Source organism: Myiozetetes cayanensis, unplaced genomic scaffold, assembly GCF_022539395.1.
Source record: "Myiozetetes cayanensis isolate MyiCay16 unplaced genomic scaffold, myiCay2020 scf9, whole genome shotgun sequence".
NCBI classification, from domain to species: Eukaryota; Metazoa; Chordata; class Aves; order Passeriformes; family Tyrannidae; genus Myiozetetes; species Myiozetetes cayanensis.
Window position 1 is genome coordinate 1,024,580 of NW_026088185.1, and position 16,875 is coordinate 1,041,454.

Consider the following 16,875-nt stretch of genomic DNA (forward strand, 5'->3'; position numbering starts at 1 on the left):
CAGGAAAGAGATTTTTCCAGTCCAGCCTGCACTCAGGAGCAGGCAGCTGATGAGCAGGGTCCCACGGTGCCCTCGTGCTATGGAATATAAGCCTCGCCACCATAAGAAGATTGCTCAGAGCTTAGAATCCCAGAGAACATGGTTGTTTTTTTGGTTTTTTTTTTTTTTTATGTTAATGTTATGATACATGGCTGGTGAAGGGCTTTTGAACTGCAATTAATTACTGCAGAGGGAATAGCCTGGCTTTAGCAGCTGGGAATCCTTCCAGCACTCCACCATTAAGCCCAGTTTATGAACAGAACTAGGTCAGACAAACCTGGTCAAACCATAAGCGAAATGCAAAGGGTGGAAATGTGCCAGGAGCCCTTCCTTGTCTCCAGACAAAGAGCCCATGGGGTTTTCTTGCATTTTTATGAGGAAGCTGCAGCTACAGAGAGGGGGCATGCAAGGTGAGGCACAGGAGAGCAGCGAGTAGCAGGGCCTTTCCAGGGAATTCTTCCCGGGATGCTGGCACAGCCCTGTCTCTGCACAACCCGAGTCGTTATCAACGGGCTGTTAAGCAGCTCAGAGAACTGACACAGACACACAGCAAATCCCACCAGTTTCTATGGTGACTGTGTCCCAGATGTCCCCTTTGGGGACCCCCTTCTGACACAGCCATCAGGAGCACTGTCCACTGGGGATAAGGGGCTGATTGTGCTGCAAGTTATCCCGGGGGGAATTCCTCACCTGGGAAAGCTGAGGGGATGGAGTTACTGCACCAAGTCAATCTCACCGATTTTGAAGCTGTAAGTCCCAAAGGAAAGCAGATTTGGGTGGTGCTGATGTCAAACACACACAGGAAAAAGCACCTTCAGTAGAACTACTGCCTTTGGTGTCCAGCCAGGGAACAGGGACAGGAGGAGAGGGAACAGCTCAAGTTGTGCTGAGGGGTTTAGGTTGGACATCAGGAGGAATTTCTTGCTGGAAAGGGTGGTCAGGCATTGGAAGGGGCTGCTCAGGGTGGTGGTGGAGTCTCCATCCCTGGAGCTGTCCAAGGAAGGACTGGACATGGAACTCAGTGCCCTGGGCTGGGGAACAAGGAGGGGATTGGGCACAGGGTGGACTCGATGACCCTGGAGGGCTTTTCCAACCTCGGTGATTCTGTGGTTCAGTGATTCTCAAGCTGCAGTCTGGCTCTGTTTGTGCTGCTAGTGCACACACACACACACACAAGTGCCAAGGGCAAAAGGAACAGGGTTTCTCATCTGAAATGTAGGGAAGTGCCATGACCAGCCCTACCTACCATCCTCAGCTTTGTTATCAGGCTCTTTTACATCCCTTCACTGATTAGGAGTGGTTCACACCCCTCCTAACACCAAAGAAAACGTTTTGCTTTCTTATCAGACAAACGATTTCAAGTTGCTATTTGAACTGTGCAATCTGTCACCAAAAATCCACATTTTAGGGGACGCTGGGTTAGACAATTGCACAATGCCATGCTCCTAAAATAAGTCACACGGGACCTTCACCAGCAAAGGTTTTTCCAACTGGGTTGTTTCGAGGTTGCTGTATCAATTTCTTATCCCTATTCCTCCTCCCTTGTCACTGGATGTCACAGTATACAACAATGTGACTCAACATTAAGATAACTGTTCTAAAAGATGAGTCTGAATTAATCTAGAGCAACCTCCCCTGTGGCTTTTCTGCATTAAATCACTAGCCCACGTCTGAAAGTTCAAAGGTAACAACTGAGCCCACAATTTTCCATAACTTTTCAAGCCCTGTCAGCGTGCCACAGCTGAAGTGAGGCCTGAGCTTAACGTGGAATTACGTGGTGAATCAAATATTGATTCTCCATCAAGGAGGTGACAACGGCAACGAGCTTAGAGGCACTTTCAGTGTAATCATATTTAGCCATGATAAGAGCTCAATGAAGTGCTGAGTACCTTGGAACTGGCACGTGAAGTTGTCACTGGAGTTGCTCTGCTGTAAAATTCGGGATGTTACTGAGCCCTGACTCAGGGGTACCAATTGAACAGGTCTTCTTTTTAGTGTATATGATTCGAGTCTTTGCTGTTATGAAACTATCTGAGCCTTGGATAGCTTGGATAGAACTTGGGCCCTAAAACCTTCACCTGAAGGCATTTATTTTCACCGCAAACACTTTAAGTTTCTGCTTTAAAGTTAGACTGTTTTCAGCCTGAGGAAAGCCACAGCACAACTGCAGACCTAAGCAATGACTTGGGTTTAATGCAGATCTGCCAGTGTTGCAAATGGTTTTACGGTGGAACTTAGATCGACGAGGAGCCAAAACTTGGGCGGTTCAAGAGAGGGTCCCTTTGCACATTTCAGGGAGTTTCTGGTTGGTGGAAACTCAAGTCCCTGGGGCTAGAATTGAGGAGTGACTCTGGGATTCCTTTCCCCATGTGGTGAGCACACAGAGTTACTGCTGGCTCATCTGCTCTGCAGCACAATGCCAGTGTGTGCCTCACTTCTGCTTAGAAGACCCTTAAAGTAGGATAACCTGACCTTGCAAGGGGTTTGATCCGTGCTCCCACCTCCAGAAAAACAGGCTGCTTTTGCCACACCACCTTTTTTTTCCAGCAGGTTTGGTGCAGAGCAGCATTTTCCCAGTTTCTGACAGGGGGAATGAGCTCCAGCTCCCACAGCCGCTTGTTGTTGTGAGTCCATAATTAGTATTGTTTGAACTAGTTGGCATTTCTCCTAGAACAGATTTCACACTCCCTGAATGAGGTTAATTCATTAGTTACATTTGTTTCAAAGCCTCTTGAGCAATCTAATCACTCTGTAATAGTAACTGACTGACCCAAATATTTACCCAGTAAAATAACAGAATTTCATCCCAATTTGTTATGAGGGGAAGCTTAACCTATTTAAGATTTTATATTCTCTGCAGAGTACGGTAAAGATAATTCAGGAAAACTTGATGTCTCCATATGGGTTTGATTTCAGTCTTTATGGCAACATCAGTATCAGTAGGCACAAGGATGCATCTCTAACACTCTGTCTCCTGTATTTTTCCAGACACTCCCTGCATATTAAACAAAGCACTGCTCACACCAACAGTAATCACAGGAACAGCCAGGCTTTGGGACTGTGAACAGATACAGGAGCAGTCCCAGTTAAGTGAATTGTTGCTCCCAACCATCAGCTACACTTCCCTTCTAACTTCTCCTGGATGGAGTCCTTACGCCCTCAGTTTCCTCAGTTAATCCCTTTCCTGTTAGGTCTACAAATGAGCCCCTGTGTTACACTGTCTGTGATGTTTAATTTATATTAAATCCAAGGCACAGATCAGGATAGGACGCTTGAACACTTATTTTATTTTTTTTTTCCCCCCAGTCAACGTTTCAGCCACTGGATTGGTAACTACACTGATAGTGGTAGTTACTTGGTAGTGCTGCCTGATTCAGCAGCCACTCAGCTGAACATTTCATTCAGCCCTCCCGCTTCAGCAGCCAGGGAACAAGCTCCACACTGTCCTAGCACAGCCTTAGAGGGAGGTACAGCAGGTATTTAAATGAAATTTAAATGAAATGGGTTTTTCCCATTCCCCAGATCTGTGCTTGAGCATCACCTTAATGGATTGTGAGCCCCGCCTGCAACTTGTCCGTGGAGCTTCTGAACAGTCACATTTCCAGGTGTTTTTTACTGACACGCTCAGGCTCGGTTCCCAAAGCAGAATTAACTGCCCACATGCCTCGAGTCCAAGTGCATCAACTGAGACTCCTCAGAATTCTTCCTGTAGAGCTTGGTGGGCAGGCTGGGAATAGCGGGAAGAGGATGAGCCCTGCCATCTGATGGGAGCCAGAGCTGCCGGAGATGTTGATTCGGTGCTGCCTCCCAGTCACTGATACCTTCCAGGAATGAGGCACTGAGAGCAGAGGGAGCCCGTCCAGACTGACTTTGTGCAGTCACAGCAGTGGGAGGATTTGCCAGCTGGGGAGGAGGAGGAGGAGGAGGAGGAAGCAGCACAGATGGAACTCGGCTACAGACCGTGCTGGGAAGCTTTGCCCCTGGAAAGCTCAGAGAGGAAAACCAGTGGTGGGAGGCTGAGTGACACTGGGACTGCTCTGGAAGCCCATCAGCCCTTCCAGACTTGTGACACTGCCCGAGTTTCGTGACCTCCCCAGACCAGCAGCAGTTTTTGGTGTTCCCCTGGGGAGTGCCTGAGGTGCCCATATCCCCAGACCAAGGAAAAACAAATCCAAATTCCTGGCTGCTCACAGGGAAAAGCCGTTCCCTGCCAGTTCACATTGAGGCTGATGGAACACTTCAGGTGCCAGACTCTCCTGAGCAGAGTTTGAGAGCAAAGAGGTGTCTCCAGCACCACTCTGCACACCACCACCAGCATTTCAGGCTCATCTCAGCTGCAAGCACAGCAAAATACCATGTATTGTCACAGATTTCTTACATGAGAATTCTACGTGAGCTGCAACAGTAGCCCATGTTTGGCTGTGATTTTACAGAGCTGACATAAAACACTGTTATGCAGCAAAAAAAATCAGGGTAGAAGAAGCTTCACAATCAAAATATCATGAAAAGGCTTTATATTAACACAGGGTTTTGATGCTTCAATCACTCGTGTGCTAGTAGTTGTGTTCATTTACAGTTGAGGCTACTCTGTGAGCTGTTTTCCATGGATTTTCGAGCTGGAAGGACACAAAGCATATGGCAGCAGTGGAAACAATCAGCCCCACACACAGCAGAGGCTGCTGCCTGACTCTTGGCTCTGCTGCTCACCTTGGCATTTTCTGAAAAGAGAAGTAATGTGAGGTAGTGCCTCGGCTCCAGATCAGCACAGAGGGAGGAAAAGGGGAGAATTATACCTTTCATCCAGCTTTCTACATATCTTTAGCTTAATCCAAACAGTTCAAGGTAAATGAAAGCAAAAATCCTCTTAGGTTTCACAAAGTTTTGTCACCAACATTAATACCCTAAACAGCACTTGCTAGTGGAAGCAGGGACTGTACTACTCCTGCTATTTTTTTTTTCCTCTATCCACTCAAGAGTTTCCTGCCAGAATTAGAAAATAAAAAACTGAGAAAGCTAATACAGATGATGCCAATTTGTGATGAGAAGGAAGAGGGAAGAAGACCGGGTGGGCATAGAACCACAGCCATTAACTGAGGGACCAGCCTCCCTTCAGCTCTGCCAGGTCACCGTGGGCTTGCAAGCAAGACCTGGAACAGAGCATCAGCAGATGAGCCAGGGAGCAGAAGACACCAAGTGCTGTTGCTCATGGCACGGTTAAGCAGCGTTTTTTATGATCCTCCCGCTCTTCCTCTCCCCACCAAGCTGTTTAGGTGCAGTCACAGCTACCAGTTATAGTAGCAGAGCAGCTGTTTCCACCCTGGAGATCACATGATGGCATCACTCACATTCCCAGACCTTCTTAAATAGAAACAAAACAAAGCAGTTTGTTTGTTTATTTATTAGTTTATTTATTTATTTGTAAATACAGATCAGTGAATTTGATAATCACGGAATCCCTGGATGGTTTGGGTGGGGAGGGACCTGAAAACTCATCTTGTTACACCCCTACCATGGGCAGGGGCACCTCCCACCAGCCCAGGTTGCTCCAAGTCCCGTCCAACCTGGCCTTGGACACTTCCAGGGATCCAGGGGCAGCCACAGTTTCTCTGGGCAACCTGTGCCAGGGCCTCCCCACCCTCACAGCCAGCAATTCCTTCCCTGTATCCCACCTAAATCTACCCTCCTTCAGCTTAAAGCCATTCCCCCCTGTCCTACCATGATGCCCAGTTGCATTAAGTTTCCAAAAAGCTTCACCCTTCTGTCCTTCCCGTCATTCCCAAGCAGCCGAGACTCGAGGAAAAGATTACTCAAAGTGATGAAACATTTTAAACCCCCAAAATGCAGTGAAGGCAACACCAAATAAACAACTACACTGAGAAAGGAGCGTGGCTGGCTGTCAGCCCTGCCAGGCCACAGCTCTCTATTCAATTAGGGACACTTTGGGGGGGCAGATTATTGAAAGCATTGCATTCCTTGCTGTGCTGGATGCAGATTTCCTGGGGCTGTCCCCGATCAAGCTGTTGCTCTGCTGCTGTTCGCAACATCGAAGTTTTCAGCTCCGCGTTTCGCGGCTCGGGAGGTGAAATCCATAAAGTATCGATCCCAAAGACGGATTAATGGGGGTCAGTGCCTGGCTCTGTGCACAGCTGGCGTGCAGACTGTGGGTGTTACACCACGACACAATTGTATTTCTGACAGTTCACAGAACTACAGCGTGGTTTGTGTTGGAAGGGACCTCGAAGACCATGCCATTCATTCCAACCCCACTGCCCCACGCCTCCCACTGTCCCGGCTTGCCCCGGCCTTGGACACTTCCAGGGATGGGGTGTCCCCTCCAGGCGTGGATAGCGCACTTTGGGCACAAAACTCCTCACGGGATCACTTCCAGGGGTCCTCAGTGGACCCTGAGGGGGTAGATTCAGGTGCTCCTTTCTCAGTGCAGTTGTTTATCTGATGTTACCTTCACTACATTTTCGGGGGGTTAAAATGTTTCGTCATTTTGAGTAATCTTTTCCTTGAGTCTTGGCTACTTGGGAATGATGGGACGGACAGAAGGGGAAAGTAAAGCTTTTTGGAAACTTAATGCAATTGGGCATCATGATAGGACAGGGGGGAATGGCTTTAAGTTGAAGGAGGGTAGATTTAGATGGGATACAGGGAAGGAATTGCTGGCTGCGAGGGTGGGCAGGCCCTGGCACAGGTTGCCCAGAGAAGCTGTGGCTGCCCCTGGATCCCTGGAAGTGTCCAAGGCCAGGCTGGACGGGGCTTGGAGCAACCTGTGCTGGTGGGAGGTGTCCCTGCCCGTGGCAGGAGGATGGAGCGAGACGGGTTTTCAGGTCCCTTCCAACCCAAACCGTTCCGGGATTCCGTGACTATCAAATTCACCGATCCGTACTAAAACAGATCCGAATTGCTGTGAAAGGAGGTCCCGCCGTTCCCGGGGGTTCCCTGGGGCGGGGTCGCTGTCCCCTCCCCACCCCGCCCCACCCCTCCTCGGGACTACATTTCCCGGCGTGCCGCGGGGCGAGGCTCTTTTGCGCGATGACGTCACGCGGCGGCGGCGGCGGGGGGCGTGTCCCGCGCGAGCGTGGAGCGGGGCGAGCGGGGAAGGACGCGGGGCGAGCGCGCGGGGGGCGCGAGGCCGCGGGGGACGGGACCGGGACCAGGACCGGGAACGGGACAGGGAACGGGATAGGGAACGGGAGCCGTGAGGGGCTGAGCGGGCGGCGGCCGGAGCGGCAGCGGGCGCGGGTCCCGGAGCGCGTCCTCGCTCCGTCCATGGGGCGGGGGGCGGCCGCGCCCCGCCCCGCCGGGCAGTGACAGCGGGCGGCCAGGCCGGGCCCGCCGGGGGCGGTGAGGGGGGGTCCGGGCTCGGCCCCGGGCGCGGAGGGGCCGCGGCGGCCGCGCCATGAACTACCAGCAGCAGCTGGCGAACTCGGCCGCCATCCGCGCCGAGATCCAGCGCTTCGAGTCCGTGCACCCCAACATCTACTCCATCTACGAGCTGCTGGAGCGCGTGGAGGAGCCCGTGCTGCAGAACCAGATCCGCGAGCATGTCATCGCCATCGAAGGTGAGGCGGCGGACCCGGCGCGCCGGACAAGGGGGGTGCGCTCTGCCCCCCCAGACCTCCCCCAGCCCGTGGTTGTGTCCCCCCAAACCTCCCCCAGCCCGTGGTTGTGTCCCCCCAAACCTCCCCCAGCCCTTGGTTGTGTCCCCCAAACCTCCCCAGCCCGTGGTTCTGTTCCCCCAAACCTCCCCCAGCCCCTGGTTCTGTTCCTCCCAAACCTCCCCCAGCCCCTGTTTCTGTTCCCCCAAGCCTCCCCAGCCCATGGCTCTTCACCCCCAAACTTCCCCAGCCTTCTCCCCACAAACCTCTCCCAGCTCATGGCTCTGCTCCCCCTCGTGTCCCCCAGCCCATGTCCTTCCTCCCCCGTAAACCTTCCCCAGCCCAAGGTTCTCCTCCCCCCCTTGTCTTCCCCACCGTGTCCCTGCTCCTTCCCAGCCCACGGTTCCGTCCCTCCCCAAAACCTCCCCCGGCACATGTCGCTGCACCCCTTTAAACCTCCCCCATCCCGTGGCTGTGTGTCCCCCCCAAACCCTCCCCAAACCGTGGCTCTGTGTCCCCCCCAAACCGTGGCTCTGCTCTCCCCCCTCGTTGGGAGCAGCTCCCGCTCGGGGCCACCCGCCCTCCCGCCACCCCCTATGGCTTTTTGGGGGTCCGGGGGGGGATGTTTCATCTTGGTGCCATCGTTTCCTCGCCGCTGCATGCCCGGGGCGGCCCCTCGGCTGTGCTTTGCGGGGTGTAGGAGTTGTGCTGGTGCTTGCCCGCTGCTCCGGGCCGGGGCGCAGCGACAGGGACCGTGCTGGTTCTGCCTGCAGAGAAGGGCTGGGGTACTCTCCGGTGCTCCCCGCAGCCGTGTGATGGAGAGAACAGCGTGGGCTGTGGCTCAGGGGTTGTGCGGTGGGTAAACACGACGCGCAGCTGGGCTACGGAGCCCTGGCGGTGTGAAAACAGCTCGGGAGGCAAGATGGAGATAACAGCCTCCGAGCCGGGATTTACGAGCATCCTTCCCCGCAGGAGCACCGCGGAGTCGCGAACGGCTCGGGATGTGCGAAACGAGGCAAAAATCACCCGTGCAGTGGAGTCTGCAAGATGTATTTGTCCTTAGCTGTCGGTGCGGTTAAAAAAGGGCAAACAGTGTTGGCCAGGAATGTGTGTTTTAAGGAGAAATTTCAGAGTTATTTTGCACGGTAACTTGCTTTCCCAGATCGGAATATCCTGCCGGTGTTTTGGAAGGGATTCAGGGCAGCGGAGCAACAATGTACAGCAGCTGATACAGAGCTGCCTAAACCATCTTGTGCTGGTGGCCTGGCTGGTCCTTATAACTATACGTAATCCAAAAGTCCTGATGGGAAAGCTGCTATGGAGATGTTTACTTGAAAGATTTGTTTGTGTGCCTCTTGAGCAGTGCAGCTTGAGTAGACAGACAGCATGTTTATTGCTGGTAACGTTTTGGGTTCAGTGTGTTTGTGGCGAGCCACTGAGGCTGGCAGTGCCTGTCACTTATTAAAGAGAACTGTCCCCAGCTAAGCATCCACATCTGATCAAGTGTGGGGTAGAGATTTGTGCATATTCTCTGTTTTACTGGAATTATGGCGTGTGGCCGTCGGCTTTGTGGGGTCTGGGAGAGTCCTTTGCCTTTTCTGCCTTCTTCTAAAGAGATAAAAACTTACGGATATGTATCGTGGGAAGGCTGTAGCGCAGGCACTGTACCTGTCTCTGCGCTGCTGGTGTTTGGATTTCTGCAGGACAGATGGTGCCTTCAGCAGGGCATTTTTTTAAAGTGGCAATTAGTACATGTTTATGTGGCAAAAATACGTTCCTTGAATGCGACGCTCTGCCTGTAGCGACGTGCCAAGTTTGTGTGGCAGTGGGAGGAGGATGTGAAGCGCTGTATGTAGTTATCTCCTTAGCATGGGACTTGTGTTAGTCTTTTCATGGAGTAATGATTTCTAACTGTGTTACCTAACTGTGGCTCAGCTCATTTGTCAATCACAAAGACTCGAAAACCAAAATAGCAGCCTGCAAACATGTTTCAAAAGCGGAGCTGATGAGTAAAATCTTCACAGGCAATTTGCTGTCTAACTTGCATTGGACACTGAGTCGTGAGAGCAGGAGGAGTTCTGATTGATGGCGAAGATTTATCTAGAAAAGGAGTACATGTTATGTCTTTTCTGTTCTGAGGGCTCTTCAACTAGCTCTTAAATATTCAAAACTGCAAGTAGTAAAAGCAACAACTCCTCTCTCCTTTAGATTACAACTCCACCAGGCTGTATTTTTGATAAACCTCCTTTACCCAACTGTTTCTCACTGATGGCAGCTTTTAAATCTCTGTGGTGCTGCTGTGTAGTAAAAACAGACATTTGCTAAGTGATGGTTGCATTCCAATTTTGCTGCAAAGAATTGAGTGTTGTTCTGATTGTCCTCAGCTCACAAAACCTCTCAAACTCGAGGTACTTGAGGTTCACTGGCAGGGAGGAATCCTGGTGTGGTTTGTGTGTGGCTGGTGTGAGAAAACATGGAGTAACTTTTTTGCTGAAATAGCTGCTTGCAGCACAGGGAGAGCTGTGCCCTGTGAAGAACAGAATGTGGTCTTGTTAGTTCAGGCTGCTTTAAACCCAAACCCCAACCGACACGTGCTCCTTGCACAGCTCACACTTAGCTCTCCTGCTCGAGGGAGGTTTGACAGCTCTGGAGAAGAACATGTTTGGAATCTAAAGCAATTTGGGACTCTTTCAGTGAAAGAGAGATGCTATTACTGCTTCTCAGAATTTTCTTTTCAGTGTAAAGTGGCACTCTCTTCCCAGCACTTAGGATTTTAATGGCCGTGAAAACCCTCTTTAGGTTTGGAATTCTGCTATAGCGGTGTCTGGACACCCTTGCTGGACCAGTGAATATTAAAATAATGTGAAATTAGAACTCCCCTTTCAGCAGCAGCAGCAGTTCTTTATATTCAAGTAGGGGAGTTCTGTCTAATCTGAAGAGAGCAACTGCTAAATTGGGTCCTAAATTGACATGTCAATATTTATTGCACGGAGGTTTCTTGCCTTGTATTGCTGTGATACTGGGTAAAACAGTTCTGGGTGATATTTCTCTTCATTAGTTTTTCCTCAGTGGATGAAAATGCTAAAAATCAGTTACTTTCAGGCTCTTGCCTGTCACACAGTTGCAAAGTCAGCAGTTCAAAAGCATATACTTCTGTGCTGTATTTTTTGTATGAAATTCATACTAAGCAGCCAAGCAGTTCTAGATGCTGTTATTTAGACTGTTATATTGTTTTTAGAACAGTGTAACTGTTATTATTAGTCTGTTGTGCAGCCTTTACTGCAGTAAAATCTGCCTTCACGTGGTGAGGAGTTCACAAGGTCAGTGCTTCATCAACATTAAACATATCAGGTATGTCGTGTGCTTAGGAACAGGGAGTGGAAAACAGGAATTGCTTTCAGTGGTTTTTAAATTGCTGAAAGTATCTTGGGGTTTCCAGGTGTGATGGTCTGTGAGGGGAGGTAAAAGCTGAGGAGGGCAGCTCCAGATTCTGTCATCCTCAGCTTTTACCTCCCCTTACAGACCATCACACCTGGAAATGTTTTTGTATTAATTAAAAAATGGTATTGTAAATGGTAGTTTGAATTTTGAAATGATGATTATTAAGTGGGACTCAAGAAATAATCTTAAGTCTTGGGGAAAGGAAGAGATTTTACATTTGGAAGCTGTTGCTCAGGGCAGTGCAAAGATGCACTGGAGGAGTGGGTGGGTGGGAGAAAATGCCAGAAGGTACAGAGTGATTCTCAAAACATCCCTCTTGTTTCAGATTTCAGGGAGAGCACAACAGAACCTGAGAGTGCTGCTTTTTTTTGTTTTGTTTTTTGTTTGTTGGGGGGGGTTTTGTTTGTTTGGTTTTTTTGTTTGTTTTAGTTTGGTTTTTGTTTGGTTTTCTTTCCTTGGTTTGGTTTTTTTTTGTTTTGTTGGGTTTTTTTGTTTTGTTTTGTTTGTTTTTTTTTTTTGTTTTGTTGTTTTGTTTTGTTTTTCTGGGGAATTCAGTTTGTGTGATTCAGGCATAGGGAATCTGGCCACATAGCTGGAGCATCAGTGGCTAATATCAAAATGGAAAGACGTTTCCTTTTAACCTGGAAGATAGCAGACGTCAGTGTGTGAGTAACCACCGAGATTCAAATGCTTGATATTAACTGTTCTTGCACATTAAACTTAAAAGTTAGGTTTGATAGTTGTGTCTGAAGTCACTTTTGCCTTGCCCCAAGCCCAAGTGACTGTTCTTTCTGGCTTTAACTTCCATGTTTTGTTGCTGTTCTCTGCGAAAGCTGCAGGATGAAGTATCAGAGGCCTCTGAGCGAGCGCAGGAGAGGTACAGCTCAAGAGGAAAGCCTTGAACCCTTAACTTCTGAGGAGAACTCCTACTTCCCCCCAGGCAAAGAAGGAGACCTGCTGTGGATCAGCTGATGTTGTTGGAACAACTGTGGTGTGAGGCTTTAGGTTTCCCAGGGAGCGTGCCGGGCTTCTCCCAGCGTTTGCTTTGGGGGATTAGCTGAGAGCAGCAGGCAGCACTGCTGATCCGAGAGCCTGTGCTGCTGTGTGTACACACACCACTGCCTCTGCCTCTGCTGAACCTGGCAAATGAGTCTCACTCCCTATAGGAGGAGGGGGCACTTGGCAATCCAGCGGGTTTGCTTTGGCTCAGCTCAGGCCCGTGGGAAAAGGAAACTCTTTGGAGGGTGGGTTGGCACCTTCACGTCGTGCGTTGTCCTGAGCGAAGGGCACAGTGGCAGTTGGGGCTTCTGGAGGGTGTGACATCGGTGCTCGAGCTGAGTGTCTCCATGAGACTTATTTTCCAGGGAGGCAGATCATCCAGCACTGGTCTCAGTCGTAACTTGCCACCTGAAGGAAGAGATTTGTGTCGTGGATCATGTTGTGAAAACTGATAGGGGAATATGAGCTATGTCATTAATGGCTAATATTAAAGGGATGAGCTTGTAACTGTCAGGCTCCAGTATGTTTGTAAGTGAAATAAAAAAACCCCACACTTTTTTTTTGGCTAATGATAGGGGTTTGGAGTATTGCCAGGCAGTTGAACAGCTTCTCCCCAGACCTCAGGAATTCTCTGTTCTCCACTGCGTCACCGCTGGGAGTTGGATTTGTCCGTACCAATAGGCAAGGTGAATGGCAGTGCTGATATTTATGGCAAGTCTTTGAAGAAAAGGTAATGTAAGCTCCAGAAAAACCTCAGAACTCAGTTGCATCTCTGAGTGTGTGACCTTTTGCTGACAGCGCATTTCAGAGCTCCCTTTGTGCAGTTGTTAGTTTTTATGTGAAGGGTTTCCTCCCTGACCTTTGTACACGCGGCTTTACCTCGCCTGTGGAACAAATCTGAAATGATTGCTTGGTAATCTACGGTGGATAAAGTTTTCTGTCCTGAGAGAGAAAGCATTGTATTAAATAGTTTTGGTAATCCCAAAGTCTGTGGGAGCAAGAGATTCGTCTTCTGTTATTAGTTTTTGTCCTTGACTGCCTCCAAGCGCTGTTTGTACTTCATGTCACCTGTGCTGGAGGGCAGCTGTGACTCAACTGCTCTTTGTTATTATTGGTCCTCACACCATGAAATAGTTGAGCGAAGACAGCGCCAGATGTGGACAAGTGGAGATGCTGCTGATGCTGGATGGACAGACTTCTGTGAGCATCCCTTTCTGGGAGAGCAGCTTGGCCTGGGTTCCTCCCCCCCGTGCCTGGCCTTGGTGCGGTGTAGATTTTTTTTGTTTTGGTTTTGTTTTCCTTTTCAAAGTCTAAATTCCTCCCTGGCACTGGTGAGGGCACCAGGAGTGCTCTGTGCTGCCCTGGGCTCCCCAGGACAAGAGAGACACAGATGTAGCTGAGAGAGCCCAACAGAGAGTCAAAACCAGAGTGATTTTAACTTGGGATTCTCTTATGTCTGTAAGGAAAGACTTCTCGACTACTTCTTAGTCCTCTGGACAGAGCTTTTGATCCGAAGTTTTTGCAATTAATTTGTGCTTCTGTTGCAATGGTGATAAGGTTATAAATGCATGAATCTCGTGACACACATTAGAAATCAGGCAACAGTGCTGTCTCAGATGTATTTTGGCTACTGTGAATCTGTGATTTCTTAGAAAGTTTGCCTTAAATTCACAGCAAGGTTGTCAGGTTTCCTTGTTGGTAGCAAGTCCATTGTGGGCAGCTGGCAGTTCCAAAGCCCTCTGGAAGTATTTAATATCTTTTTTTTTTAAAGTGGATGGAAGCAGATGCATTACTTAGTCAGTATGTGCACATTCAACCTCATTAATGCCATTTCAGGATTCTGACTAATATATTTGGAGCCTGTGTAATGGTACAGATGAAAGGCTGGTAAGATGGCAGTGCATTTCTAAGCCAGGGAATGACTTGTTCTTTCACTTTTCTTTTTTTATTGCTTAAATGAGCTTCATTTAACCACTTGAGGAAGCAAGTGCTAAAACCACAGGGTTGATGTGTGTGAAATGCGTAAATTCAGTGTCTCCTTTAGTAACTTCATTAGTTTACATATTTGGATAAAGAACATAAACGTTATGTTTAGGCAACTGTTTGGTTTGGTAATTTCCCCTTCTATGCTGAAGGAAGATACAGGCAAGCAAAGGGCCTCTGGGGAACACTGGGGTTGAATGTATAGCTTTAGCTGTATTGCTTTGTGTTTGTCTGTGAGAAGCTTAAATGAAGTATTTCATCGGGTTTTTTTCGTTATTTATAAAAGGACTGAAGAGCTGTTTGCAGCCTAGACCAAATCAGTGCTCAGCACAATTTAACTTGGGGCCTTGACTTGAACTCACGGTGGTGCTTATTACATTTTCTATTAAGCTAAAACTGCAGGTGAAGTTCTTCCTGTTATTAAATCTTCTATTAATTCACACCACCGTTTCTGTGCTTTGCAACTGTATTTTTCAGTGACACAACCAGAAGGAGCACAGGCACAGCAAGGCAGTCACTGTTGCAGGGTTCTGGAGCATCACTACTTTGTTGCAGGGATACTGTGGGCTCGAAGGAGAGAATATCCATTATCTTAACAGTTCCAGCTTCCTGTGCTCAGGAGAGCAGCCAGGAATCCTGTCTTTTAGGTATCACAGCAACTGTGCTCTCCAGAGGAAATATGCTAAAAGCCTGGCACTGGAGTGCCCGGGCAGCACTCGGGTAAATGGATCTCATTAACCTGCTGTGCCCGAGTTAAGGCCTTGGGAACCAGGAGCTCTCTGCAGCACTTGGTCCAACACCCAGGACAGGTGCCCTGGGACCTTCCACGAGGAGGTGGCTGGCCTGGGAATTTGTAGGAACATGGAAAGCAAGCGTAGCAGGATGATGGATTGGATGTTAGACTGCAGCTGCCTGTCTGAATAAGTAACTGGCTTTGCATATTTATATATCTCATGAAATGTTTTGTGTTTGGAAGATAATTTGTGCACAGAATATAGAATCATCTGTATTTTGTGCTGTCAGAGCCTGTTCCTCTCCGTGGAGTCAGAGTCAGGTGGAGTGCAAGCCTTGAGGCCTGGAGTAGTTAACAGGCATCTCTCATCAAACTTGCTTTGCTGGGATAATAAAGCTGATGAACTGAAGATATCCTCACTGCTATGTGTGTACCCAAAGCTTGGATTGGGGATGGCCAGTGTGTGTGGACAGATGGGCAATTTTGTGCCTGCTTAGAGTAATCTGGTTTTGGACTTGAAAGTTTCAGTATGCATGTTGAAGAGATGTTATATATCTCCTTTTTTTTTTTTTTTTGCTTTCCCCCACCCAGGATCCATGGAACCTCTTGTCACAGCTTCTCTGACAGCATGGAGCTGTGCCAGGGCAGGCTCAGGTTGGATCTCAGGACAAGGTTCTTCCCCAGAGGGTGGTTGGCACTGAACAGGCTCCCCAGGGCAGTGGGCACAGCCCCAAGGCTGCCAGAGCTCCAGGAGTGTTTGGACAACACTCTCAGGGACAGGGTGGGATTGTTGGGGTGTCCTGGGCAGGGCCAGGGGTTGGACTGGGTGGTCCTTGTGGGTCCCTGGCAGCTCAGGATATTCTGTCATTCAGGAGGGTGACCTTGCTGCAAGAGATGAGTGTTTTGATAGCTGCTGTTTTTCATCCCTCAGTGAATTTCTTCAGAGGTACCAAGGCAGAGTCAGGGAAGCTCCCCCGAACTGAGGAAGTGTGGAAAGAGATTGAAATACCCGAGGCTGTGAAAAGCATGAAGTTGAAATACATCTCCAGGTCCAGGAAAGAAGCTTAAATATACTTGCCCAGATCCTTAGTGAGCAAAATGTTAGAGCTTCGTAACTCCACGATGGAAAGGATCTGAGTGTTCTCAAAGCACAAACGGATTGTGAAACTTAATTGCAGCCCCATAAAGACATAACACAGACCACCATCCTCCCTCTCCTCCTAGCCAAGAATTATGTCCAGACCAGATCAGGTCAAATAGCATAATGGCACCTTATTTCAAAGCACATATGAATTTATAACTTAATGTGGAGATAACCAGTTAGTCTAAGCTGTGGAAATAAACATATGGTGAATACCTAGAATAGCAATGTACATGTATATGCATGTGATATAGTTAATATGTATGGGATGTTTTGAAATAAAAACTGGACTCGTACCCTGTATGAGGTGTGACAGACTCAGGAAGGTTTCCTGTCCGTACACCCAGCGCTGTTTGCTTCTACCATATAATAAATTCCAGTTTGAAAACTGATTATATCTTGAGACTCTGTTTCCCCACACAAAGGCAAAAATCAGGTCATCCATCAGCCTTCAAGTGGCAGCTGTAACACTGATGCAGTGAGGAAAACCAGCTCTAGCAGCAGGAACTGATGGCACTCCTTGCCGTGGACAGGGCTTAACAAATGACCTGTGAAGAAGCTGAGCTGGCTGCAGGATGCAGAGGATCTCTTGGCCACCAAGCCTTTAGTGATGCTGGACTAGTAAGAAGGAGCATTTGAGCTGCCACTGGCTTCTTAGGTTTGAATAGTTGATGTCTTGTCTTTTGTAAGCTTAATATAATGGTATGGGTTTGGCTTCAGCAGCCAAGTGCTTTGTGATGAGGGAAGAGGAGATAATAACTGATACTTGTGTCCTGTTTTGTCCTGGTCGTTGTACAGCTCATCTGTAGGGCTGGAAAGGTGTTTATAATCAGGTGGAGGTGACAGGACAGGACCAATTTGACCTGGTAAGAACTAAGCAAAAGTCAGAGATGGGAGCAGTGCATGATCACTGCATGATGTGGCTGCAGGGG

The 16,875-nt window shown here is 48.8% G+C and overlaps 1 protein-coding gene across 5 annotated transcripts in view; it reads left to right on the top strand.

The window, feature by feature from the left end:
* The first annotated feature begins 7,279 nt into the window (after positions 1-7,279).
* The window catches only part of AGAP1 (ArfGAP with GTPase domain, ankyrin repeat and PH domain 1), a 284,552-nt gene continuing 274,956 nt past the window's right edge, over positions 7,280-16,875 (top strand). Inside the window, exon 1 of one of the 5 annotated variants that reach the window (XM_050340528.1) lies at positions 7,280-7,610. In XM_050340528.1, the coding sequence (XP_050196485.1) occupies positions 7,448-7,610 (163 nt within the window). In that variant the 5' untranslated portion in view covers positions 7,280-7,447. The remainder of the gene's footprint in view (positions 7,611-16,875) is intronic. The other 4 variants (XM_050340529.1, XM_050340532.1, XM_050340531.1 and 1 more) reach the window with 4 other exon arrangements.